Genomic DNA, 27,172 nt, shown 5'->3' on the forward strand with positions numbered 1-27,172 from the left:
CTTTTCCCTGCAGCAGTTCAGGTGATGAGTGTGCCCACCCTGCTGGGAGAGCCTGTGTTTTGGGGGGTTAAGCAATAAAATGACATTCGAATTCCTGGATATTGTTGGACCTGAGGAAGCACATTGTTATTGTTATAGCTGCCTTACCTCTCACTAACAGCCACTTTTCCAATGGGGTGAGATACCATATCTCTGATTTCCTTTATACACTCAAGAATTAAGGCACAGAAGTGCTTCCTGCTGTGCTGCACACCCTGAGCCATGGTGGACCCAGCCCCAGCAGTGCAGGTAACTCTGCTTTGGTTGTTTTCTGCAGCCAGAGCTGTGCTGGGATTCCTCCTAAGCCAAAAAAAGGCTAAAAGGAGAGGGAAAGTATTATCTACTTAATCTTCCTCTGAAATGGAGGCAGTATCAGCAAAATGTCAATTGATATTCAAGTCTAAGGGGGAACCTGAGCACCTCAGAAACTGTTTTCACGTGACCTTTCTCCAACTAATTGCTTGACAGATTTTTTTGTGTTTGTCCATTGGTCTGATTATCTATTGATTAAAAATCCTGGTCTGTTATAATTCCAATGTCAGCTAGTTCTGGGAACGTTTATCAGTGTAACAGATAATTCTGGTTAAATATTACTTCTACTGTCTTATATGTAGTGTGGAATTGCCATTTGTGAAGCAGGCTCAGAAATGGAGCTGATTTGCACGACATTCATCTTCTTTCTGTTGGTCTCTCCCGGCCTTGGGATAGATGGAGAATTTGCTCAGAATTTTATTGCCATTGCTGGGCCTCTGCCCACTGAGTTGGCAGATAAATTGGGGCTGAGGGACCAAGTGCTGCCCCAGGAGGAGCAGGGCCCTGCTGTGGCTGAAGCACATGGTTCCCTGTGCCAACAAGACCTCGTGGCTTCGGAGCTGCCCCGGTACTTCTCCCACCTTCGGGAGATCGGGGTGACGCACTACAAAGTGTTCCTGCCGTGGTCACGCATCCTTCCCGAGGGGAATGCCAGGGAGCCTGAGGAAGCTCAGGTGCAGTGCTACAGGGAGCTGCTCCAGGCCCTGGTTGCTGCAGAGCTCACCCCCGTGGTGGTCCTGCACCACCAGCGTGTCCCTGGCGCTGTGGCCGCGCGGGCCGGAGGGAGGGAAGCCAGTGCTTTTGCCAGCCTTTTTGTGGAGTATGCAGAGTTCTGCCTCCGTGCTTTTGGGGACCTGGTGGATGTGTGGGTCACCTTCAGCGACCTGCAGGAGGTCCTGCATAGCCTGCCTTACCCTGACCCCCAGCAGAGAGCCCAGGCCGTGGCTGCTGCCCACAAAGGGTTTTACACCATCTTCCATGAGAAACACTCGCCGGCCGGTAAGGAGAGGGGGGACAGGGCTATTTCCAATATGACTTACAAACATGTTGTGATAGGATTGAGTGGCAACTGCCACTTGCAGTCTCTGTATTTTTGTGTACCTCTTCCTAACCCACAGAGGAAAGACCAAAAACTGCCTGAAATGTGCATGGAACCATGAAAAAACAAGACACAAGAAGTCTCCTATGAGATAACGATAGTGTGAGGAAGTCTGCAGTGTCCTTTGGTTGACTTTCCTCATTGCACACACTGGGGTTTTACAGTAATTAAATCTAAAATCTACCTGTGTTACACAGAGCAACAGAATTTCACCTGTTCCATGGTGGGTACCTGGGATTTTCCAAGCAGCTGTCCCCCGGGGTCTGCCTTCTCTGGCCTTGGAATTTTTCTGTCTCAAACAGACAGCTGGTAGAGCTGACTGAGTCAACGTTCCTTTATCCACATTTTTAATGAATGAATTTATATTTAATTCTTGCATTTGTCAGGAATGCTTTGCTGTACAGTTCACACTATCTGGTGATAGCCCTTAGAAGTTGCCCAGCTTCTCTCCTGTGTCTCCTGTCCCTCAAGTTCCTGTTCCCCCAGCATCGCAGAAGCATTCAGCACAGAATGCATTTTAAAAAAATAACCACTATAGAACCACCACAAAGGCATGAAAATTAAAGATACTACTTATAATTATGCAGGAAGGGCACAATTTATTGACAAAGGCTTCTTGAATTCTGCCTTTGAGTTTCTGCCTTCTGCAGCTCTCCATTGAAATCGCAGTGGGAATTCTGAAATCCCCTACCCAAGGCACTGTCTGCTGTTCCACAGCTTCAAAAATTTAACACTGATTTTAAAATAACTACAGCAAACTGAAGGTTTTATTTGTCCTTAATATGTCACTAACAGACTGCCTCGTTTTTCTTTCCAGGTGGAAAACTGTCCATTGCTTTAGAAACAGGTGGTGTTTTGGACAGTGCTTCTTCAGAACTGCTTTCAGTTTCTCTTCAGGTAACTTACAAAATTATATACATTTGACTTGATTTAACTTGATTTTCGTGTATGGGATCAAGTGACTTTTTGCAAGTTTGTAGATTTTTTTAAAGATTTTTAAGATTTTTTAAATGTTAGGGTCTTTTTAAAGATTTTAGCAAGCTGACCAATTGACCAGTTTGGTAAGTTTAACTTATTTCATTAGTCTAATTACATGAAGCTAGCTAATTTAACAAAATTCCTTCAGCATCTTTTCTTGGCTAGTAAGCACTGATTAAGATAGATGGAGACATATTTGCTCTCATAATTGGCAATTTTAGCAATATACTTGCCTAAATGACAAGATGTCTCCAAAAAGTGTACCCGTTATCATTTGCTTTGCACCTACTTAAGGCATACCAAAGATAAGAATACTTTATTTTAAATAACTGCTATTTAAAAAATCTGCTGATTATGTTAAAACACAGCCTGAGCTGTGCTAGCAGTGATGTGGTTGCACAGGGAAAGCACAACATGAGGAGAAGTTAGTCTCTACAAAGACAGTGAAATCCTTTCTGGAAGATCAAGTTCTCTGTTCGGATTCACCCAGAGGATGTTGATGTGAACAAATGACAGTGCAGGGTTTTTGCTGTATTCACAATCTTGCAAAAATCAGTACTGGGGTGAACAATGTTGTAGGTATGACATTGCAAGGATTTGAGCAAGGTGTGGTTTGTAGGGAGAGAACAGAAATTGCATCACACAAGCTGGCTAAACTAGAAGAGAACCTTAGACTGAAAAATGAACTGAAAGCTTATCAGTTTTCTTCCAAATTCATCAGCTGGTGTAATAAGGGAACGCAATTTGTTCCCTTGTTCCCTTGAGATTTCTGAAGTGGACTTTCCCCAAAGGGTTATTGATAAGGCCTGACCCACACAGTTGCAAAGGTTTCTCTGATTAATCACAGTCTTACTAATTAAGAAAGTCATTGTAAATCATTAATATTATATTCATAAAATAATCCTAGAATTTAATTTAGCTGTTTAAGTTTTACTTTGTTTTGAGGGAGACATCTTCCCAGACAGTATCCAGTTTGAGCTCATTATATTGTCCAGGGATCCCATGCAGCTGTATGGCTTCTTACTCCAGCAATATGTCTTTAGCAAACTTTTCAGAATTTTATGTATTTTTAATGTAATACCTGCAAAAAAAAAAAAAAAAACACCAAAAAACATTTTAGTCTGGGATGATTCTTTTCCTTTTCTTTATTCCAGGATTCAGTAGACTTTCTGTCTCTCAACCTTCAGTACCAGTGTGGAAATGAAACAGATTTCTACAAGAAATTAGATGAATTCCAGGTAACATTATGCACAGGGTTAAAATGAGAGCAGCAGACAACAAACCATAAATAGAAGTGGAATTTCATGTTCCTTGATACATGTCTGAACAGTCCTGATTTTCTGGGAGAACTCAGACAGCAGCTACACTGGGAAGCAGCTGCATGGTGCTCACTTGCTTCTCTGTTGTTATTCTGACTTAAAAACATGTGTTGGAAAGTGCTGGAAAGGATCATCTTGGTCTTATTGATGCATTTATGACCAGAATGGCAGAATTCTTCTGTCCAGGGTTGAAAACCTGCATTCTTAAATTCCATAAAACAAGAGTCATCCAGTACCTGGGCAGCAAAATAAGGAGCTGCCCATGTACAATGCAAAAACTGCAATAGCATGTTTTTAGGAGCTGACTGATGCTTCTTTTCATGCTAGTCCCTGACTTCTGGTTTTGCAGAGTGTCTGGAAGGACATAGAGATCTTGGTTTTTAGTCTGAAGTTCCTTGGTTGTGCTTCCATGGAAGAGAATCCTTTCATACCAGTAGCTGCCATTGTCACAGGTAAGTGGCATTTCAAGAAGGAGGAGAGTTTTTTAGCTAAGATCTGCATGATAAATTATAGAGGAAATTCAAAATTGTCCAATTTAGGCTGCTGCTATTAGATGAAATAACTTTATGGTCTTTTGTAGCCTTCTTGGAAAATTAAGGATGGACGGTGAGTGTTAAGGGAGAGGAAGCAGGAAATTCCCCCCAAAACTTTTTGTAATTTTCATCAGCCACAAGTTGTGACGTGAGAGGTTTAGGTTGGATACAAGGAAAAATTTCTTCACCAAAAGGGTTGTCAAGCCCTGGCAGAACTGCCCAGGGCAGTGGTGGAGTCACCATCCCTGGAGGCATTTGAAAGACGTGCAGATGTGGCACTTGGGGACGCTACAACACTGGTGTTGTTTGGCAGTGCTGGGTTAACAGCTGGACTTGATGATCTTAGAGAGCTCTTCCACCCTAAATGATTCAATGATTCCATGATAATTTTTTAACATGAACTTGTAAATACCTAATAAAGAACCCAATACATCTGATCTGAGAAAAGCAGCTCTTAGTTGTGAGGAGCACCTTGTTCCTCCAGGAGTAACTGTCTGTACAGGCAGTGCCGTGCAGTCCGTGGCTCCTGAGGTGGGACCGAGTCCTTCCCTTACTGTTTGCTTGTTTTCAGCTCTTAATAAAGAAGGAACACGGACGATTGGATGTGACACTAGTGAGTTCTTGGACTACTTGTCTCATGTTTCAAGGTACAGTTTTTGATCTTCAAATCAGATAATAAAACGGAGTCTTCTAGAAACACATGAGCAGGCAGAGACAAGACAGTTGTGGTGGTAAAGGCTGTTGTCAGTGGCTGAAAGGGCTGGAAAGGGAGGCCCTTCTGCTGAGCCCAGTCTCTTGTGATTACAGGCAATCCTCTATCCTGCTACTAATCCCATAATGTAATCCTCTTCCACTCTCTCATCCTTAGTTACCCAAATTGCACCTTCAAGCCAATAGTGACAAGTACGTTTCCCAAGCCTTTTGCTCTTCTGCAAAAATAGTTATAAATAAACAAATCCAATAGAGGCTTTCCTAGGGGAGAAGCCAACTGGACCTATGGAAATGTGAGAGATGTCAGTGTGCAGGGAGGTGCTGAGGATTACAGAAGCAGGATTGATTAGTTTTAGTTTATCCCATGGAAACTCAATGAGAGCAGTTGTAGCATGTGCAATTTCTACACACTGCAGTGATTTTGTTTGTATCTCTGACCTGGCTGTAATGAATTATGAGAATCTGCCTGCAGATTAGATATCTGGCACGTGAGCTGCTCAGCAGTTACCTCACTGGTAACTACCACCTGGGTGGCAGCAGCTTGGGTTGATCAGATGACAAAGGAACTGTACCCTAAAGTGGCTTATGTGACATGAATGGGAAGCAAAAAAATTAGTTTAGTCTCCATGTTTGCAAATTCTATGGCAGTGGCATTCATCTTGGAGATTTTAATTTCTTTTTATTCCATTTCCAGCCAAACAAATACTCTACAGGAGAACCCAGCTGCTGTTGTTGCCCCTCGCTCCTCCTACCAAACAGTTTGGGAAATGTTTGCTGGACAGTCTGAACTGGAGAGGGATTCTTTCCTGCAAGACATTTTCCCAGATGGTTTCCTCTGGGGCACATCCACAGGTGCCTTTAGCATTGAAGGAGCTTGGGCAGAGGATGGGAAAGGGGAGAGCATCTGGGATCAGTTTGGGCATGCAGGCCATGTCCACCTGAACCAAACAGCAGACGTGGCATGTGACAGCTACTACAAAACCAGCTATGACATTTTCCTGCTCAGGGGTCTTCACCCCCAGCTGTACAAGTTTTCTGTGTCCTGGCCTAGGATTTTCCCTGCTGGCACCAATGAGACCATCAATTCAAAAGGTGTTGATTATTACAACCAGTTAATTAACCAGCTGTTGGACTCTCACATCGAGCCCATGGTGACTCTGTTCCACTGGGACCTCCCCCAGGCCCTGCAGGCCCTTGGGGGCTGGCAGAATGACAGTATCATAGATGCTTTTGTGAGTTATGCAGACTTCTGCTTTTCCACTTTTGGGGATCGAGTGAAACTCTGGATCACATTCCATGAGCCCTGGGTTATCAGCTACGCTGGCTACGGCACCGGGGAGCATCCCCCAGGAATCACTGACCCAGGAGTGGCATCTTACGAGGTAGGGACACAGGAATAATTAGGATCCTACAGCTGCTTTTGTTGGGTTGTTTTCCTCTAATGTTCTGTACTTTAACTATGTTCAAACCTAATGTGGCCTCTGAGACAACTATTTGCTTCTTGGATTTATGGTACCTGCAAAAAATGGGTTTGTTAACAGGGGCTAGATGTTCTTATTTTATTTTTCCATTCTGAAAGCTGGTGTTGAAGGATAGTCAGATTCTCCACCTTATTCATTTTGTCAAGGCTTTTTCTTTTGGATGTAGAGGCCCTTTTCACGTGGCAATAACCTGAAGGCTCGAGAGCTTTTGTGTGGTGCAGTGTGACACGTGCTGCTCTGCTTTCTGCTCCCAGGTGGCTCACACAATTCTCAAGGCTCACGCCAAGGTCTGGCACCTGTACAATGACAAATACCGCTCTCAGCAGCTGGGAAAGGTGGGGCTGGTGCTGAACTCGGACTGGGCTGAACCCAACACTCCAGCCAGCTCTGAGGACGTGAGGGCATCTGAGAGGTACCTGCAGTTCATGCTGGGCTGGTTCGCCCACCCCATATTTGTCGATGGCGATTACCCTGAGATCCTGAAGGCTCAGATCCAGGCAGTGAACCAGCACTGCTCCACAACAGTGGCACAGCTGCCTGTGTTTACAGAGGAGGAGAAGTCCTGGGTGAAAGGGACTGCAGATTTTTTTGGCCTTTCCCACTACACTTCCCGCCTGGTCAGTGCCGGGGCTGACGGGACCTGCGCTCCAGGATACGAGAGCATTGGGAACTTCTCCTTGCACGTGGATCCTTCCTGGCCACAGGCTGCCTCTTCCTGGGTCCATGTGGTCCCTTGGGGGTTGAGAAGGCTGCTGAAGTTTGTATCCCAGGAATACACAGGGACAGAGATCCCAATATACATAGCAGGGAACGGTGTGCCCACGGGAGACACGGGGGATCTCATTAATGACACCCTGAGAGTGGATTATTTCCGACAGTACATCAACGAGGCCCTAAAAGGTAAGGAGAAATCAAATTATTGTATTTTTTTTTAGTCATGATAACTGGCTATTTTAGCCCTTCCGTGGTGGTTGACTGCAAAACATCAAAGCAGAGTGATGGTCAGCTGCCTCTTGTGTGGTGAGTGTGACCTCATCTACTCCAGCCTGTCTGGTGTCCAGGTATGGAGCTCTCCATCCTCTTTAGATATGGGAATAGGTTTTCATAGATATGGATTGATGTAGTCTGGACCCTAAGATCAGTTCATATACTCCAGCTCCCCTGAAGATGATTTGCCTGCAGGATCTTGCCTGTAGAGATCTCACAGATCAGGCCTGAACTGCCTGTACTAATTCATCAGATCTAACCGGCAGCATCCTGCACCATTTCAGGTTAGAAGCTTTAGAGAGATATTTATATCTTAATCATTTTTGGAAGGTTCCAGTTGTGCTTATCTCTTTGCAAGCTATGTATCTGTTGATGTAAAAATAATATTAGTGACTCAAGTTCTGGGCAGGAACAGAGATTTGAGGTTTCAAACAGAGATTTAACTGATTCTCTTGAGATATTCAAAACAATACTGTCAGGAAAACATTATTAAATATGCTGTGTTAAATATGTTGGTGATCAGTGTACAACATTTGATCTTCTTGACCTAGTTCTCAACATAAGGCTAGGAGTGATAAAACACAATTTAGCATTGCTGTTGTGCCTCAGCTGCAGTAAAGGAGATGGACTGCACATGGGGAGTGAACTTTTCTGGAGAGAGAGACAGATGTAGTGCTTTTTTGTAGGCAATGTGAGGGAGGATGCTGGACTTGCCCCTGCTGGCATTGAATACACTGTTCTGCCTTAAGAAACTCTCCTGAGCTCAGGGAAGAAAGGCAAGCACTGAATACATGCAATGCTTCAGTTCAACTATGGTGTTAAATCTAAAATGCACCATTACCTTAACTGATGAAATCTACTTGAAAGCAAGAACACAGGGAAAGGGATACCAGTGGCACAAGTGGCCTGTACTCAAATATCTCTTGACTAATACTTCTTTCCTCACACGTTTTTATCACTAAGCATTTGACCAGCTCCTGTTAGAGTGCTGACTGCTTTCCTTGCCTGATACTCATAATTGTTTGGGAGGTTTTTTTAGCCTAAAAACCCATTTGTAGGTGTTTGGCTTGTCACACCACCCTCAGTTGTGGTGCTTGCTGTGCTGAGCTGTGTTCAGAGAATGTTCAAGTGTGTAACAGTGTGTGGTGTTGTCTCTGTGGCAGCGGTGAAACACGACGCCGTCGATGTTCGGTCGTACATCTCTCGGTCCCTGGTTGATGGCTTTGAAGGCCCACTGGGGTACAGCCTGAAGTTTGGGCTGCATCATGTGGACTTTGAAGACAGCAACAGAGCAAGGACTCCCAAGGCATCTGCTTATTTCTATTCCAGTGTTATTGAAAAGAATGGTTTTCCTTCCGAAGCCTTGGGCAGATCTCCTGCGCCACTGGTGTTTGACCGACCTGCGCCACCAAAGTTGCCAAATTTACCAGCATCAGAAGTTCCCTCCAAGGCAAAGGTTGTCTGGGAAAAGTTTTCGTCTCAGACTGCCTTTGAAAGAGACATGTACTTTCATGGGACATTCCCAGAGGGCTTTACCTGGGGTGTGTCTTCTTCTGCCTACCAGATCGAGGGAGGCTGGGATGCTGACGGCAAGGGGCCCAGCATTTGGGATACCTTCACCCATGTCCCAGGGAATGTAAAGAATAATGACACTGGAGATATTGCTTGTGATAGCTACCACAAGGTGGAGGAAGATATTTACCTGCTGAGAGCCTTGGGGGTAAAGAACTATCGTTTCTCCCTGTCCTGGCCTCGAATTTTCCCCACTGGAAGGAACAACTCAGTCAACAGCCATGGAGTTGACTACTATAACCGTCTCATTGACGGGCTGGTCGCAAACAACATCACTCCAATTGTCACTCTCTACCACTGGGACCTGCCCCAAGCTCTCCAGGACATCGGTGGCTGGGAAAACAACACCCTGATTGACCTGTTTGACAGCTTCGCAGACTTCTGTTTCCAGACCTTCGGGGACAGGGTGAAATTCTGGATCACGTTCAATGAGCCCTACGTCATTGCCTGGCTGGGCTATGGCCAGGGGACGTTCCCTCCCAATGTCCAGGACCCTGGCAGTGCTCCCTACAGGGTTGCCCACGTCCTGCTGAAGGCCCACGCCAGGGCCTACCACACCTACGACGACAGGTACAGGGCCAGCCAGGGAGGGGTCATCGCCCTGTGCCTCTACATCCACTGGGCCGAGCCCAAGTCCCCCGGCGACCCCAGGGACGTGGAGGCCGCAGACAGGTACCTGCAGTTCATGGTGGGCTGGTTTGCACACCCCATTTTCAAAAATGGGGACTACCCCGAGGCGATGAAGTGGAAGGTCGGGAACAGGAGTGAGCTCCAGGGGCTGCCCTCGTCCCGCCTGCCGGCGTTCACGGCGGAGGAGCGCGAGTACATCCGGGGCACGGCGGACGTGTTCTGCTTCAACACCTACACCTCCAAAATCATCACCCACTCCACGACCCGCCTGAATCCCTTCTCCTATGAGTATGACCAGGAAGTTTCAATCAGCGCTGACAGCTCCTGGCCTTACTCAGGTCTCGAAGGCCATCGGCCCGTGGCCTGGGGGCTCAGGAGGCTCCTGAACTGGATCAAAGAGGAGTATGGAAATCCCCCAATATACGTCATTGAGAACGGGGTGGCGATAGACACCACATCGGATGTGGATGACAATGCCAGGATATTTTACTACAAAACATACATTGACGAAGCTTTAAAAGGTACCGGTGTTTGCTTTTGTTCTGTTGGGGTTGTGTGCCTCCTCTCTAGATTTCTGGTTCCTTTATTCCTCTGAAGAACCATTTTTAAAAGTGATTAATATCAGTCTTCAAATATCCTGAGCACAATATAAACATGCTGTTTCTTTTTGTGATCTCCTCTGCATGGCTGCTTGTGCTTTGTGTCCTCCAACTGTGAAGAGTGTCTTAATGACCTTTGTGAAGCTAAAAACAAGTGAGTTCCTCAGGGTTCATTTATGTGTGATTACCCCACTGATGCCCTTCCTTTTGTTTCTGGTCTTTCAGCTTCCAGGTTAGATGGTGTTAATCTGAAGGGATACAACGCTTGGTCCTTCATGGATAACTTTGAGTGGTCGGATGGTTATGACCCAAGGTTTGGATTGCTCCAGGTTGATTTCAACAACCCCAACAGGCCCAGGACCCCAAAGCGCTCGGCTGTGTACTACGCTGAAATCATCCGCAGTAACGGGATCCCACTGCCCAGAGAGGATGAGTTTGTGTATGGAGAGTTCCCAAAGAACTTCTCGTGGAGCGTAGCAACTTCAGCATACCAGGTCAGGAAACAGAGAGGGACTCTTGGAGTGTCTGTGGACAGTTAATTCAATTTGGATGAGACACCTACAGCTTTTGCAACATTGGGTTTTACTGTAATTAAACATTGGGTTTTACTGTAATTAAACATTGGGGTTTACTGTAATTAAACATTGGGGTTTACTGTAATTAAACATTGGGGTTTACTGTAATTAAGGGTTAGTGTAGCAACTGCTCTAAAAGGGGGGAACTTGGAAGTGTTTAAGGGTGTGGTTATACCACAGGAAATAGGACAACAGCATGGGCTTCATAAGATCCAACCAACATGGAGCATTAATGAACTGAAACACTGCCTGCTCTGGGACATTGTCCTTTGCTAATGTGTCTTACCTTGAGGCCCAAGGTACAGCAAAAACGTTGCTATTTCTAGTCTTAAGCTGATAAGCCAAAATATTGTGTGGCACCACGAACACTAACAGGCTGAATTCTTTGCTAGGCCAAGACCTAAATTTAGGGTTTACTAACAATTTCCCCCCCATCTTCGATTAATTGCAGATTGAGGGAGGATGGAGAGCAGATGGGAAAGGACTGAGCATTTGGGACAAGTATTCTCACACTCCCCTGAGAATCAGCAACGATGACACCGGAGATGTAGCCTGTGACAGCTACCACAAGATTGAGGAGGATGTGGAAATGCTGAAAAGCCTCAAGGTGTCTCACTATCGGTTTTCCATCTCCTGGTCCCGTGTTCTCCCAGATGGGACCACCAGGTACATCAATGAAATGGGACTGAACTACTATGAAAGGCTCATCGATGCCCTGCTGGCAGCCAACATTAAGCCTCAGGTAACTAAAACTGGTGACTTCGAGGTAACTTAGAAACAGCAGAACCCAAGTCTGGTGCTCAGAGCAATGTGTGTATTCCCATCCACACCCTTCTTCACAGAGAAATTGGTTTTCATTGTTTTTCACTGCGTTCTGCAAAGAAACATGGGGGTTTGCATGAAGGAATAAACTGGGAATATAGTGATATTTTTACCCAGTAAGATCATAGTAACCTTATTATTGGATGTTTCCAATCACCTTCTTGTCCCTTATCTCCTTGGAAGTAGAGTCCACAAGGACCTACACAGTGATCTTTCCAGACACTGAGGTGAGACTGACCAACCTGTAGTTCCCCAGATCTTCCTTCTTGCCTTTCTTGGAGACAGATGTAACATTATTCTTTTCTCAGGAGCCAGGAATCTCCACAGGGTCACATACAATGGACAGTGACCTCAGCACTGCATCAGTCAGCTCTTTCAGCACTGGTTAGTGAATCTGACCTGTCCCATAACCTTGGACCAGCCCAGACTGGTGCTCTGTTGGATTGTATTTCACCAGTGCAAGTGCAGCAGTTCTTCACTGAGGAGTTCTTGCTGTCACAAGGTGCTTTTTGGTAAAAGCTCCATCTTCACCCTCAGGCGGTCCCTGGAGTTTGAGTCATTTCCCCACATCCTAAAGAAAACACTGAAACAGTGGCAAAAAGGTATTTTATTCGAGTGCACGAGTGAACACCACAAACTCCAGTCACCATTAGGAACAGGTGGCCACAGATCAAAGCACAGTTTGTGTGTTCATAAATGAGTCTGGGTTACTGTCCTTATTTCCAGAAGTGAGAGTGACTGGTTGGATCCTTTGTCTTGCTGTCTTTCCCCACAGGTAACTCTGTATCACTGGGACCTCCCACAGGCCCTGCAGGACCTCGGTGGGTGGGAGAATGATACAATAATTCAGAGGTTTAAGGAATATGCTGAGCTCCTTTTCCAGAGACTGGGAGATAAAGTGAAATTTTGGATAACCCTCAATGAACCCTACAACACTGCATATCTTGGCCATGGTGTTGGCACAGCTGCTCCAGGTAGGACTGCTGGGCACAACCTCAGAGCCCTGGCAGCACTGCGGGCACAGCTGGTTTGTGCTGCGGCACAGCAGATGCTTGGGGCTGGCAAAGGAAGGAAGGAGGTGTGGTGTGGATAGATGGGGTTTGGATTGCTGTGGGGCAGGTCCTTCTTTCACTCTGCCTGTCACCTCCAAGACCCATCCTCCTTCTCCCACTCCTCTAATCCAGCCCTCCTCTGCAGCCCCTGGATTAGACGTGCTGCCTGGAGCAGACCTCAGCTCCAGGGACCGATTTCAGCCCAGGGCTGAAACATTTGTGGACAGTTCTGGGTGTCCTGGGGATTGTGTTAAGCTGGGTGGCAGCCATGAGAAAGCTGGGAAGTGCTGCTCCACTGGCTGTGCTGTCCCTGTCTCTGCAGGAATCTCCATCCGGCCGGGCCGAGCTCCCTACGTGGTGGGACACAACCTGATAAAGGCCCACGCCGAGGTCTGGCACCTCTACAACGAGACCTACAGGGCCAGACAGGGAGGGCTGATCTCCATCACCATCAGCTCTGAATGGGCAGAGCCACGGAACCCACACAAGCAGGAGGACATCGAGGCCTCCAGACGGTTCATGCAGGTACAGAGACCCCTGGTCACAGCTCTCCTGCTGCTCCCGGGTCTGTTCGTGGGGACAACCCCTCTCCCAGTGCTGGACATGCCCAGAACCTGAAAGAAAAGGATGAACCAGAGGCACCACTTGCAAGGAAATGTATCACTCTCCTTTAGGGGCTGATAGAGTAGGCAACAGAAATGAGACAAAATACGGTTGCAGTGGCAAAAGCTTATTAAATTTACTGCCTTTATATGGGCACTGCTGGACATCTCCATGTGCCTGTTTGTTATGAATTAAGGTATCACCTATAAAGCAGCTCGTGACAGAGATATGGTTAAATCCCTCGTTTTGATACATGATTTATCCTCCCTTGTTTCCTGGTTTAGTTTTTACTAGGTTGGTTTGCCCATCCCATTTTCAAAAACGGTGATTACAATGAGGTGATGAAGAGAAGGATTCGGGAGCGCAGCCTGGCCCAGGGCCTGAGCCAGTCCCGGTAAGAGCCCAGGCACACACTCCTGCCCTTGTTTCACTTGCTGTGCTCAGACCTGCAGCTTTTCTGGGATAGAAGTGCTACATTTCAATGACTCTGTTGCAGTCTTACTGTAAACAGCTCATTGTATCCTCACAGAAAACTTGTAGTGTACATTTTCATAGAACCATAGAATAGTTTGGGTTGGAAGGGACCTTAAAGATTATCTAGTTCCACAGCAGGGGGGGTTGCCTGTTCCCTGTCTGTATCTCTCTTGCAAACTAAATTTACTGATATAACACAGCTTTGGGGTAATAAGTTGGCAGCTCAGTGATACAGTAAATGCCTGTATCGCTGCATTAGACACATTACCTGACAACTCTGAAAAATTTGTTTTACCTTTTCTTGAAACTGTGTACTGAACTCTGGCATTGAGAACTCATTGGTCCCTCTGAATCACAGTTCTTATTTTCCATTCCCAGTTCCTCCTGTTTTTTCCCATGTTCCTCCAGAAGGATCATGGTACTGGTCCCAGGGATACCAGCATTACACATGGAGTGTGTTCAGGGTGTGTTCTCTGTTTTCTCTTGCAGACTTCCAGAATTTACTGAAAGTGAAAAGCAAAGAATTAAAGGCACATATGACTACTTTGGTCTAAACCAATACACCACAGTTTTAGCATACAACCTAAACTTTCCCAGGGTTGTTCAGTCATATGACTCTGACAGGTAAGAGATGAATTACTGGTCAAGTAAAATCTGCACACCTGGAGCCTGGGCCAACTGACAAGTGTAAATTGATAGCAAATAAATCTGTGAGATGGGTATTTTAAGCTGTTGTAACCAATACTTGGGAAAACAGCCCCAAACAGTACCAGTGGTGCTGTTATTTCCATGATAAACATGAATCTTTGAAACAGAAAAAGGAAAATCAGAGGATCTGTTAAAGGAAAGAATCTGGACTTGTGAGTTTCCCAGTGGTTTGGGATCAACTGCAAAGAGTTTTTATCATATTTCCCGTCTCCAGTCTGCAGTTTGAACTGTGGGGTTATCCTGCTTAATGGATACTGTTCCATTGGATAAATGTGAGTTCAAAGGCTAAATAGCTAAATCACTTCGTGGTTAGGTATATATAAGTAAAGATTTTTCATTAGATACTTGATTTCATTCCCCAGCTTCAAAAGGTAAAGGATAGGAGCTTATCAGTTTTCCTGATGGGAATTAAAGTAGTGGTGGGACTACACATGGGGGTGAAATTGTCTGCTTTCCGAAACCTTTCCACAGGGAATATATGAAATTGTTTTAACTTGCCTTTGCTGCTGCATCCCAGCCCCTGTGGTTTAGCCCCATAGGACATTGGGCTCAGTCTTGCATTCCTGTATGTGGGTAGGAAGGGCAATTTTATGTGCTCAAGCACCGCATGATACGTTGGAAAGTAGAACTGGTGTCATAGTGTGCAAAGATTTGGAGCCAACATCACACCCTCAGCCACGGCTGATTTACACAGCAAAGCAGGAGAAGTGTTTTCTATAAAAACCACTTGTGAGTGGTTTTTAGGGTTGTGGGCACCAGCCCCAGCTCAGCCCTGGGCGCTGAGGTGCCAGGAGCTGGGACTGGTCCTCCCCAGTGTCTCCTCTGCAGGGGTGTGGCCACGGTGAGCGACCGCAGCTGGCTGGGCTCCGGCTCTACCTGGCTGAAGGTGACACCCTTTGGGTTCCGGAAGATCCTGAGGTGGATCAAGGAGGAGTACAACAACCCCCCCATTTATGTGACTGAGAACGGGATCTCGGAGAGGGGGGCCTTTGTGTTCAATGACACTCAGAGGATCCATTACTACCGGAGCTACATCAACGAGGCACTGAAAGGTAGGAGTGGTGGTGGAAACCTCATCAGCCAGAGAGAGCTCTGGAGAGCTGGAGACTGGGGTGGATAAAGCAAGGGCTGAAACAGCACTGCCATCACACCTGTTACACACTCATGTGTAAGAGTTTACTGAATCCAATTCCAAGAGCCTTTGGGCTTACCAAGAACTGCCACGGAAGTCACGACTGTGCCAGGAAAGGGATCTAAGGGGAGAACAAACCCTGGGTTTAGCAGGGTAAGGGCAGGTTCCTTCATTAGGTGCCTCTCTAGCCAAACACTACTTTGGCTTCTAGTTTGACTACTGCTGTGTCTAAAAACTGCATTTAAAAAAAAAAAAAGGGTAAAAAAACCAACCCCCAAACTAGTTTCAGTTACAGCAGTGCTTGAGCAACTTCAGGAAAGGGCATTTTCAGTTTGCTTTTCTGACATACTGGGAACTGCCAGCCAGGTGTTCAGGAAGTGCTCATTTACTGTGGCATGAGGCACCACAAACACTTGTTTCACCAGCTGTTGCATTTTGATGGCTTTTCTTCTCTGTTCCCAAACCTTTGTTTCTCGGACAAAAGCTTTGATTTTTGGAGCAGAGAAAAGCAGCCTGTAGTCCTGGGCAGTGACTGAACTACCCAGGCTGTAACCTGGCAGCTGAAGTAGCACAGAGCAACTGCTCTGAGTCAACACGGGAGAGAGGTGGGAATGGGGAAAAAACCAAAAACCAAGGAGGTGGAGTGTCAGGTGTGGATGTTGTGGAGCATTTCATGCTGTGGCTGGCAAGGGGTGGCACGCTGACCTGTTCTCTCTGCTCCTGCCCCAGCCGTGGTGCACGACGGCGTTGACCTACGGGGCTACACCGCGTGGAGCCTGATGGACAACTTGGAGTGGGCCGTGGGCTTTGATGAAAGGTTTGGGCTCTACCACGTGAACTTCTCAGACCCCGCCTTGCCACGGCGCCCCAAGGCCTCTGCCAGGTACTACTCACAGATCATAAACTGCAGTGGGTTTCCAGACCCAGCAACGGGCCCACATCCCTGTCTGGAACCGGAGCCAGAAGGTAAGCGGTGCAGCAGGAATTGTGTGCTTGCATCTGATTCCAGTTGCTAAAGTTCTCCATAATCTACAGTCTTTAGAGACAGTATTTTCTGCAGTATTCCCTCTAAAGGCTCTTATCATCATCAGTCCTTGTTATGACTGAGGACATCCATGTACAGTGATACCATTCCTGTGTGCAAAGCCAGACTAACGCTGAAATCCTGTGCGAGAGCCCCTCAACACACACCTGTCTCCAACATGAAGCAAGAGAGTTATTCCATTAGACTTTTCTCTGACTAACAACTGCCCAGGATGTGGTTTTCCAAACCACACACATTCAGTACTCCCACATTTCTTCTAATCAGTTTTGAGTACTTTATATGAATCAGTGTTTTGGGTAAGCCTTTGGAAATACTGATCCTTTTGTGATTTATGTTCCCTGAACTAGAGGAGGGCAATCAACAGCACCCAGTGTTAGTGTGGGGGTCTGGGGATGACCGTGGATGCCTGAGAAGCCTCACGTGTACTCAGGAATTGCACTGTCAGCCTCCACTGTGCCTTCACTCTGAGCCAGAACTGTGTCAACCCCTGATCCCCAGAGTAGGGAACAGCACAGTGGAAAGCCGTGTGGAGGCAGGAAGCAGCAGTGCCCAAACCTGCAAGGAACAGCTCCCCCAGGCTCTGTACTAACACTTCATTATTGTTTCCAGTGACACCACCAGACCCCACTCCAGGAGCAGCTGCCACTGTGAGCTTTTTGGGATTGGATTTGACATCCCAGAGTGCAGAAATCGCCCTGTACATGCTTTTTGCTCTTTCAGGAGTTGGAGCCTTGGCCTTGGCTCTTTTTGGATACAAATACGGAAAATCAGTCAAAAGATCCCATAAACAATCACACATGGAACTGAGAAGTAAAATGTAACATTTCCACTTGCTCAACTGGTTTTTGGGTTTGGTTTTTCTTAAAAAAGAAGGTTCTACCAGCAGAAGAAGAAACTTAGTGCTTGTTCTGCTGCAGCTTTGTGTCTTGCCTCAGAGATGGCTCCCCAGCATTGTGGTGTTTGCTTTTCCCAGCTTTAAAATGGGGAGGAAAATTATTCTTCTGTGTTAACTGTCTTTTTTTCTCCATGGGCATCATTGGTTTGATTTCTTAAGGACCAAAGTGCTTGTTCCTACCTGCATGTGAGGTTTCTGAGTTTCAGCTGGAACCTGTTTGTGCTTCAGCATCTTCTGTGGATCTGAGGGGGGCCCCTCAAAGCTCTACTGCTTCTTAGTGTTTTTAAGACAAGTTAGTGCCTATACTGGTGAAAACTGGTCTAGACTGTACTGTTCTAGTGCAGCTACTGCACAGATGGGGTTTTTACCCCCCTTTTCCTTTATGTCATGTACAGCAAGGTCGTTTAAACTGGATTAAAACATTTCTCTGCTGTGTTTTGAGTTTCCTTGTTTCCCTGTGCCACAGGAACTTCAGAGGAACTTCACAAGACAGTGACATTTTTCTGGAAAATAGTTTATTGAGTGCTTAGGGAATTAAAAACTACAAGGTTTTGCTTGCAGTTGCAGAAGCAAGAAAAAAGTTAAACATAAATTAGTTACCTGATTTGCTACTTATAGTGCTTCTGAGACCCTCATTTTAATCAGTCATTGTCTACCATGACCTTTATATTAATATATCTGGCCCTTAGATTCATGTAGCAGAATATTTATAGATTAAAAAGTGCCTTTCTATGGCAGAGGGTAATAATTATGAAAGCTGATGGAGGTTTTCAGTCTTTTTACTTTTTTTGCTTCTAGGTCTCACCTATACTCACTTGATTTTTCTGACATAGGTGACTCCATTCCAGACTCCACCGCAGGAATAAGAATTAAGTAATTCAGTCAGTGTAAAATAAGCCCCACTTGTCCAGAACCTTTAGTTGACTTAGATCAAATAAAAGAAGAGAAGGAAAAAAAAAAAAAAGCAGCCAGATAGTAACTGCAGTTACTCAAAACTACATTTGTTGTGTAGAATTTCCATTCCAAGTATTGTTTTCATCTTCTCCATCATCTTGAGTCCTCAGTCTATATATTTTGCCTTCTTTTTTGAAGTCTTCCCCCCGCTTTTCCACGGCTCGTTTCCTGACTGCTTGTCTAGGGCACAAAGGACAGAGGTTTGAGTTTCCCCAGCAATAATTACACAAGGGAAGCAGCAGATGCAATAAACACAAATTGCACATTATTCCTTCTCTTATCCCCAGTCATAGTTTTCTTCAGCCCTTTGTGTCCTTGGGAAGCAATACCCAGGTGAAAATGTGCCACTTTGCAGTCGGACAAACTGACAGAATCTCATTTCCCTGTCACTGAGGAAGATGGGGCTGCTTTACCCACAACAGCCCAGCAGCTGTCCTGGTACAGGGGAGATCTCAGGCAGTACAAACCCTGTCAGAATCTGACTCCAGCTGCCCGAGTTTCATCTACAACCACATCATAACCATCTGATGTCTCATTTTCAACACACTATCTGAAGTAAAAAGTATCATACTAAGTAACAAATACCATCCTAAGCTGAAGTGAAGCCACCTCTTACAGCTGAATTCCCCGTTCATAAATGACTTTTAAAGACAATGCTTTTCCTGGTCTGTAATTGGAAGTGCAGTTCCCCACTACAAGATTAAAGCAATTCAGGCGAGTAGCTTGAGAAACAGCTGCCTTGGCCACTTGTCTCACCTGCTCTGCTCGAGGCTGCTGGATGTTGAAGGGGCTGAATGGTCTTGCTGATGAGCTGCTCTCACCGCGGGCTGGGAGGGGGGTGGGCTCGTAAACAGAAAGTTGCTAATGAATCTCCAAACCGCTAAGAGGGGGTAAAGTATCGTGCCCAGGAACTTCCACAGGTCGCTGCCTGAAGCCTGGACAACAGAAGTAGCAGGTCTTCCCGCCTGGTCAGGAACACACAAAGCACATTTGTCAGATACTGAAGTCATGCTCTGGTAGACAGAGTATTATACAGGTAATTTAGAAGCAGCTCAGCAGACACACATTAGACACACAAACGTCAATGCCACCATTCATCTGCTTCAGAAGAACTCCAAGTGAATCTTGACAAAAACAAAAGTAATTTGGCAATCTGTGTAGACACAGAAAAGCCCCAAATTCAAGCCAAATATGAGGGCTGACAAGCAAATTCCCAGCTGCAGCAGTGCTGCCTGCAGGACAGTGAAACATGAACCAAGCCAACACCCACCGGCAGCAACACCACTGAAGCACTGGGTGCTAACTCCAGTTCCAGTAACTTCTTTCCATAATCTTCTTTGGTGAACTCCCTCCTGGGAAACATTGTCGCCAGTGAGAAATTGCCGTAAGTGTTACCAACCGTCTGGGAAAAACAGAAAGGAAACTTCATTTCTATTATATTGGTAACTGTTCACTCTCAAACAACTGCTGATTTGCCAGTTGAGTATATCTTGTGTACCTTGCTAAGATTTCTTATCAAACTATCAATCATCTTCATAGTAGGATATGAGGGGATCCTTCACTCCTCCGTGTCTCTTACTGATGATACACAGCAGTGATACAAAGGTGGCACTAGAAAGTGATGCTGCCAAACCCCCCTTCAAATACTCACCAAGGAGAGGAGCTGATGACAACTCCACCTCAAATCAACTAGTTGATGCTACACTGAGTTGTAATCAGCCTGTAGCTGAGAGAACAAACCCACAGTTTACCTGTGCAGCAAACTGCCTTGCTTCTTCCAGCCGTGCTTCCGATGGGAACTGGTTGGTGAAGGAAGATCCATCTGGGAGGCGGAACTGGATCCTGGCTATTGCACTGCAGGACATACGGGGGTCAGTCAGCACACAAACAGTTACAGACACACACTCCTGGGGCTTTAGCTTGGCTGGACTGAAATGTGGCAGAGAGGGACAGCCATCCTACTCCTGGCACTGCAGATGGGCTGGATTCACAGTGGATAATCTCTTGCTTATCCCTCACCCTGCATCTCTTCCATAACTCCATACACAGGCTCTGTAGGTCAGAATCATTCTTAAAACAGCAGCACTGGGCAAGGCAGGAGGCAGCTCTGACAAGGTCCCAGTCAAGCCTTGCTGAATCTCAGCCCACCATTCACAGCCCAGCAGCTGGACCAGCACCACTCCCCAGCAGTGCCACTGTCAGCCACTCTGTCCCCTCATTACCATTCACATCCTCACCTTATCTAGTCCCCCATCCAGCCCCATTACATTTGGTATTTAAATCAAAGATCAGGCAGAAAAAGCTGTTATCTAACCAAAATAACACACAAGGAAAGGTGGTGTTTCATAATCAGCAATGTCAAAAGGATAAAAGTTATCAGAGAACATAATGTTCATGAAAATAGCTACGAATTAATGTGGGGAAAAAAGCCAACTTTTAATGTCACTGTTTAAACAGTTTAATACTGCAACATGTTGTCAATAGATTAGGATAGATATTAAATCTCTTGAAAGCTCGTTTCTTTACCTCTCTCCCCAGAAATATACCCTTGTTTCTCTACAGCAGCTTACCTTCTCTCCCTTTGAGCTGCTTCTTTCCTGGCCTCTAGTTCAGCCTGTTTGGCCTGAAGAGCTGCAGCTTTTGCAGCTTCTGCCTCTTCCTTGGATTTTGCAAAGCGAGCTGCTCTCTCAGCACGGTCCTGGCAGAAGGAGCAAAGAGAAACCTTAATTTTTGCTGTAAGTTGTTGCTTAACATTCATTCAAACAACCAGCCACGATCTGGACTCGTGAACAGACAGAACTGCACAGACAGGAGCAGAGCATATGGAGAAAAGACAGTAGTGCTGCAAGGAATTATTCACTGCCAGGCTGCACAATCTTGTGTCATTAGCCACACTTCTCATGAGTCACTTCCCACTGACAGTTGTTAATAGATGATCTTCCCATGCAAGTTTAATGCTCCAGGGAAGATAAAGGCAAAAATCTTATGCCAAGTTACACGATTGCAATTCTAAGTGTTCTGCAGCAAACCCTAATAATGAGGAAGAATCTCAGTTGTTACAATCTATTTGCATCCATCTATGCACACACATTTACACAAACCTAGAAAATAACCCTCCCCACCATTTTGAGACTGGTATTCTCATGTGTGTTCTACAATTAAATATTCCCTGTGCTGCTCTTTCAGTACCATGCCTAAATGGCACTGATTTTTATGTTTAAATGATAATTCTCCCTAGTCTGAAACAATTTGACAGAAAAGCTGGTACGTTTGTTCAGATAGAAAAGATCATCATGAATACAAAAGCAGAAGTTTCATTTTATACACGGGAAATGCCACATAAAACCCAAACACCAAAACCGTGGCAGGACTGCAAACAGAAAAACGAACAATCTCGCAGAGTTTCACCAAAGAAAATTTATCATTTCACTACACCAGTGGTCTGTGATAGAGAGGAGCAGAAGGTCTGTTCCCAAGTGCCCGTGTACCATTGCAATCTGCTGCCTGATGCGCTCTCTGGCCGCCTTCTCCTCTGCCTTCTCTCTGTTCCTTTCCTCCAACATACGTTTGGTCATTTCTTCTTCCTGTCGTCTTTTGTACTCCAGCATTTCTTTGCCAGTTTTTCTCCTTTCAATTTCTTTCTTAATTTCTTTCTGAATAGAAAGATATAAAATTGGACCACAAAACTCCCTTGGACAAGAGAAAAGACTGAAGTACATCTGTCTCAGAAGGAATTTATTCAAATAAGGGTATAAAATACCCTGCAAGGGGTTTTACATTTTTGTGTTACCTGTTCTTCTTCTTTCCTTTTCTCTTCCTGCCTCTCTTCAAGCCTTTTCGTTAATCTAAATTTAAGAATAAAGCAAGAAGCCTTACTGCAGTATTTTAAGATGCTAAGGAAGCATCTGCAAACACAGAGCAGAACACATGGAAATGAACTGGAGCCCAGTGCTGATACCCCTGTAACAGTCACGATTCACCCACATGCGGTGCACCACCCACACGAAGACAGGTGGGGATTCACCACCTCCCTTCTGACTGTTAGTGGAATTACAACACATTCCCTTTGTCCTTTTCCCCTCAGGAAATGAAGAATCCCACACATTCTTGCTGTAGGACCAACTTACGGAGACGTACAATAAGCAATTACTGTTTAGGACCGGTGGTAACAAACACTAAATCTCAGACTCTTTTTAGCTATTTAAACCATCTGGTTTCTTCTGCACAAATCACTTCCTCAAATGGAACACAAGTAATGTAGCACTTACAGAGATGCACATGCCTCTGTCTCAGCTCTCCAGAAAGGTGCCTGAGAATAAGGAGTGACTTAAACCCCAGCAATTTGTCAATGCAGATTGACAATAAAAGCCCAACATAATTTTAGTCTGGGGAAAGGGCAGGCACAGTCAAACATGATAAGTCAGATAACCAGAAAAATCTTGTTTGTGTGGTACTGTTTTCTTAAAAAGAAAATGGTAGTTAGCACACAGCTTGGCCTCTTTTTCCCCCTTGAAACAATGCTGTGGATAAATTATGCCAGATTCATATAATGACTAATGGATTTTTTTAAAATGCAACATTGATATTTATATTAAAAATTATTTCATTGTCTTAACAGCATTATGTAAAAATTATCCCTGTTGTCCAATAACTTTGGAAGAAAACTGATATTAAGCAAGAAGTAGTTTTAAAACATATTTTAGCATTTAAGTATTATAATAAACATATTTAATTGTATAATTAAATAATTTTTAACATTTAAATGTTATATATTATAAATAATCTGATTTGCTAAATATGTGTAACTGGGTTTAGGCTGGATATTTCAAATAGTGTCAGCCTTACTTAAAACCAAGTTTATACACAAAATCCTGTATTTAAAAACAATCAGTGTAAGGAATGAACCATGTTTTGAACCAGATGTTTCTGATCACTATACTTCAAAATACTAAAAATAACTCATCACTGTTCACTGATCAAAGCAAAATAAGGGTATCAGAATAGGATTCCTCTGGATTCTTCAATATCCCTAAACTACAAAAAGTCATTAAATCAACAAGAAGAAATAAGAAGGCATCTCTATATAAAACCTAGGTTAGTATTTTATTACACCAGTTTCCAGTGTTTTCAGTTCAATGTTTTAAGTAATTCAAAAATTTGCAGCAACCATATGGTCTGTACAAAGTTATATCAAAGGTGAACATTTGTATTTTTCCAGATTACCTTTGTCTTTCACAGTACATGAAAAATGAGATTAACTTAAAAGCTGTTTTAGTATCAGCCCTTGTATTGTCACAGACATCTAATCAAAAACAAGGCCACAAAAAGGTGTGCCAGATGACCACAGATTAAAAGTCCTGTAATTAAGGCTGCTTGTTAAAAAAACCCCAACCCAAACCCCAACAAAACCTCCTGAGAAACAAATACAACACAGTAGGAAGTCTGCAAAAGAAGACTTACCTTTCTACCTTGAGTGCAAGATCATTCACAGGCTGAGCATCACTCACTTGCTCATCTGCAGAATTAGTTGCTTCCTGGCTTGCTGAACCAGAATTTGCTCCATCTTCAAGGGATTTACAAGAAAGTAAAGCATAAGAGAAAAACTAAAGGTATATTTCTTTGATAAAAACTACTATGCTCATTGTTAGCCACAATTTACAGCAGCTGGGATATCTCAAGGAAATCTGAGGTTCTGCTACTTAGACTTCCCCCCTCAGCAGTTTGATTTCAGGCTGCAAACCCAAAGAAACTTTTTCATTGAATCCTTTTTCAGGAAAGCATACACAAATTTTATTGTATTACAAACCATTCCTCACTCATTAAAGCTAAGCAGAACGACAGGTTATTCTTCCCTCTGGACTTGCAAAAAACATTCTGGAATACCCAAGTCTGTCCTCAACGAGTCCACAATGTTATTGCCTTTTATGTACTACCATATACATAAGAAACTTTCTTTTCAGGAAAAAAAAATATTTCCAAAGTAAATTAGCAAGCATTTGTGTCAAAGCACTCACCATTACTGGTGGAAGGTCTTACTGCCTCAGGCATAGCAGACCCAGAGGAGTTACAAGACTCTGCTGCTCTGGATTGTGTATTTTCTGGAGCACCATCAGACTGGGAGGAGGGATGGGGGGCAGGTGACTGAGTGCCATTTTCCAAAGGCCGCCCTTTCCCTGTGTGCATCTAAGAAATTGCAGAAAAAAAACTGAGGCCATGAAAGTTCAAATATTTTTCACGGGTTCAAAGGTCAAGAGTGAGCTATTTTTGGAGAATCAGCCCTATTAAAATATAAAACTAGAATAATCACATATTGTTGAGTATAGTGCAATCATGCATTTCACACTTCTCCTAATTTTAGTCTTGCACTAAAATTAATCATCAAAGTGATCAAATCAAAGTGATAAAACTATCTACACTTACATTATGTTCCACAGCATAATTTTATAAATCCACATTACAGAACAGTATTAAAAACCACAGCAATTAGTATGTCATTCCAGTTTAGAGATCTCAACACATTTCTTCAATACTGCAGGTTACACACACGATCTAAACCAGTCTGTGAATCAAAAGTTAATGTAGCACTTCTCCACAGAGCTTCCAGCCTGTTCAATCTGTGTGCTGAATTCCAGGTTGCAGTTTTGTTGTTGGAAGGACACAGGACCAGTAACTCCCCCTTGCCCAGGGCCATCACCTGTCCTGAGCACACTCAGTCACAGACCCAGCTGTCAGCAAGTGTTACCTGTTTAACTTTATGGATCCTGGTAACAAGCTCTTCAACAGAAACGCTGCCAGCAATGACTTCCAAAGGGATTCCATTGTCTCCTATAAAAAAGCTGGATGGAACACACACCACGGGATCTGCACAGCAACAGTTAAGGGCAGTGAATGACAAGTTCATAAAGTAACTTCCAGGGCAAGGCAGACGTCCCTCCTACAGGAGCTTCCAGCCCAGCACTCTTATCTCCACCTGCTCACCAGCTGTCAGTGCCAAGGGAGGAAGGAAAAAGAGACACTGGCAAACACTGTATATCAGTGATAATATTTCTTCTTTTCTTTGTACTGGTTTAAGCAAAAATATTTTTCTCCAACTTTCTTCCGGGCACGGATCATGCTTTGACTGGAGAGATTTTGTTTTAGTGTGAGACAACATTTAAGTGGACAATAATGAATTCTCTACAGCATTAAGGAAATCCAAGTTGAGGTTCTGAATCCCCTTTCCCAGCATCATACAGAACTCTGTGCAGTGACCCCCTTAAGGCAGGGAGATGTTTCCCTGACTCCACAGCTGTGTCTGTGACAGAACCCTGTCCACTGCTTGTTCTTCCTCCCCTGTATCTCTGAGCCCCAACTAATAACTGAAAGCTGCTTAGTAATACCAGTGGGTTATTCTGATGACATCAATTTTAGATCATTTTCTATTTAGAGAATTACACAGGATTAACATAAACTTGTTCACTTTCTCTAAGAACTGACAGTAAGTTGAATACACAGATGGTATCTATTAAATACACAGTTTATTGCACACTTTTGTGCCATAATAAGTATTTTCAATAATGTTGCTTGTAAGTACTTGTCTTAAGAACAGTATTAACTTGTAATGAGCAATTATCTGTAATCATAATGTAGCATCTAAACTGATCTCAAAGGATACAAATTTGAGAGAACTGCAGGCATGCTTCACTGTGGAAAAGAAAAGATTCATTTAGGAGGAGCGATCGCTTCGCAACAACCTCAGATTAAGTCTTTCATCATAAAAATAACTGTCCTACAAAACTATTTAAATACTTGAGAGAACACTAAAAGCAAATTTGCATTGCATCTTCTCATCAGTGTTCTGCAGAAGTGTTGACATGGTGACAATGGTTGGTTATCACAGTTGACTACATCAGATTGAGGGAAGCAGTGCTAAGAGGCAATCTAGTCTATGGAGCACAAATAATATAGTAAATCTAATAAAATGTCTATAGAGCATTTCAAAATAATGCCATTTTGGGAAATGTCAGTGCACTTTGTGCACTTGGGCTGGAACACAAACATAACCAAAATAGCTGCGTAATTTACTCAGGAACTTCAATGCTTCTCCATTCCCTGTGTTACAATGGAGGCAAACACATTTTCTCTGGGGCTTTACAGATTCTTATCCTTCTCAATTCATGAAAGGTTTTTAATTCATTATGTAACTTGGCAAATCAAGAACTGCCTCTAGCACTTCATTTTGATTCCAGCTTTTTTTATAGCACTTTCATGTCTTCTCCTGTTGAAAAAGGACAACTTCAAGCATTCTTTTACTAGTACTGGAATACAATCAGAAATACACAGTGAATATCTGCAGAACACAACAGTAAATTCTGACATTTTCTCAGGCCCTAGAGGCTTCAGGAGTACTGAACTCACTTATGCTCTGGAATCCTGTATTTAGAATACCTCCTAATCAGGGTGAGGACTTCAAAGCCTCTTATTCTCATCATCAACAATGAAAGATGGTATAAGTGACAGAATTAGAATGGGCTCGAACCTTTTGGTGTCGATTTTAATAGCAACAAACCCATCTGAGGCAGCCTCAGTCACCTTCTCATCTTCCCACCTCGAAGCCATCTCAGTCGATTGTTCATCTTCACCTGCAAGACACAACATTTCTGTGAAGCTAAA

The 27,172-nt window shown here is 44.3% G+C and overlaps 2 protein-coding genes across 2 annotated transcripts; one reads left to right on the top strand and one right to left on the bottom strand.

The window, feature by feature from the left end:
• The first annotated feature begins 686 nt into the window (after positions 1–686).
• Positions 687–18,530, top strand: LCT (lactase). The gene is given in 19 exon segments (XM_025895785.2): positions 687–1,350; positions 2,268–2,300; positions 2,723–2,739; positions 3,532–3,666; positions 4,097–4,199; positions 4,852–4,919; positions 5,310–5,353; positions 5,689–6,373; positions 6,727–7,372; positions 8,623–10,182; positions 10,486–10,754; positions 11,287–11,577; positions 12,433–12,631; positions 13,032–13,234; positions 13,597–13,706; positions 14,276–14,410; positions 15,323–15,546; positions 16,356–16,592; positions 17,281–18,530. Coding segments are annotated over 19 exon segments (5,835 nt in total). The 3' UTR covers positions 17,493–18,530.
• UBXN4 (UBX domain protein 4) lies at positions 18,065–27,172 on the bottom strand. The gene is made up of 12 exons (XM_025895786.2): positions 27,039–27,172; positions 26,175–26,203; positions 25,263–25,381; positions 24,535–24,703; positions 23,981–24,083; positions 22,311–22,365; positions 22,009–22,173; positions 21,091–21,218; positions 20,272–20,374; positions 19,791–19,922; positions 19,277–19,485; positions 18,065–18,700 (listed from the first exon to the last, which is right to left on the bottom strand). The coding sequence occupies exons 1-12, from the start codon at positions 27,155–27,157 to the stop codon at positions 18,562–18,564; spliced, it is 1,470 nt and encodes a 489-aa protein (XP_025751571.1). The 5' UTR covers positions 27,158–27,172; the 3' UTR covers positions 18,065–18,561.

Source organism: Manacus vitellinus, unplaced genomic scaffold (assembly GCF_001715985.3).
Source record: "Manacus vitellinus isolate BGI_N305 unplaced genomic scaffold, ASM171598v3 scaffold_43_pilon, whole genome shotgun sequence".
Classification (NCBI taxonomy): domain Eukaryota; kingdom Metazoa; phylum Chordata; class Aves; order Passeriformes; family Pipridae; genus Manacus; species Manacus vitellinus.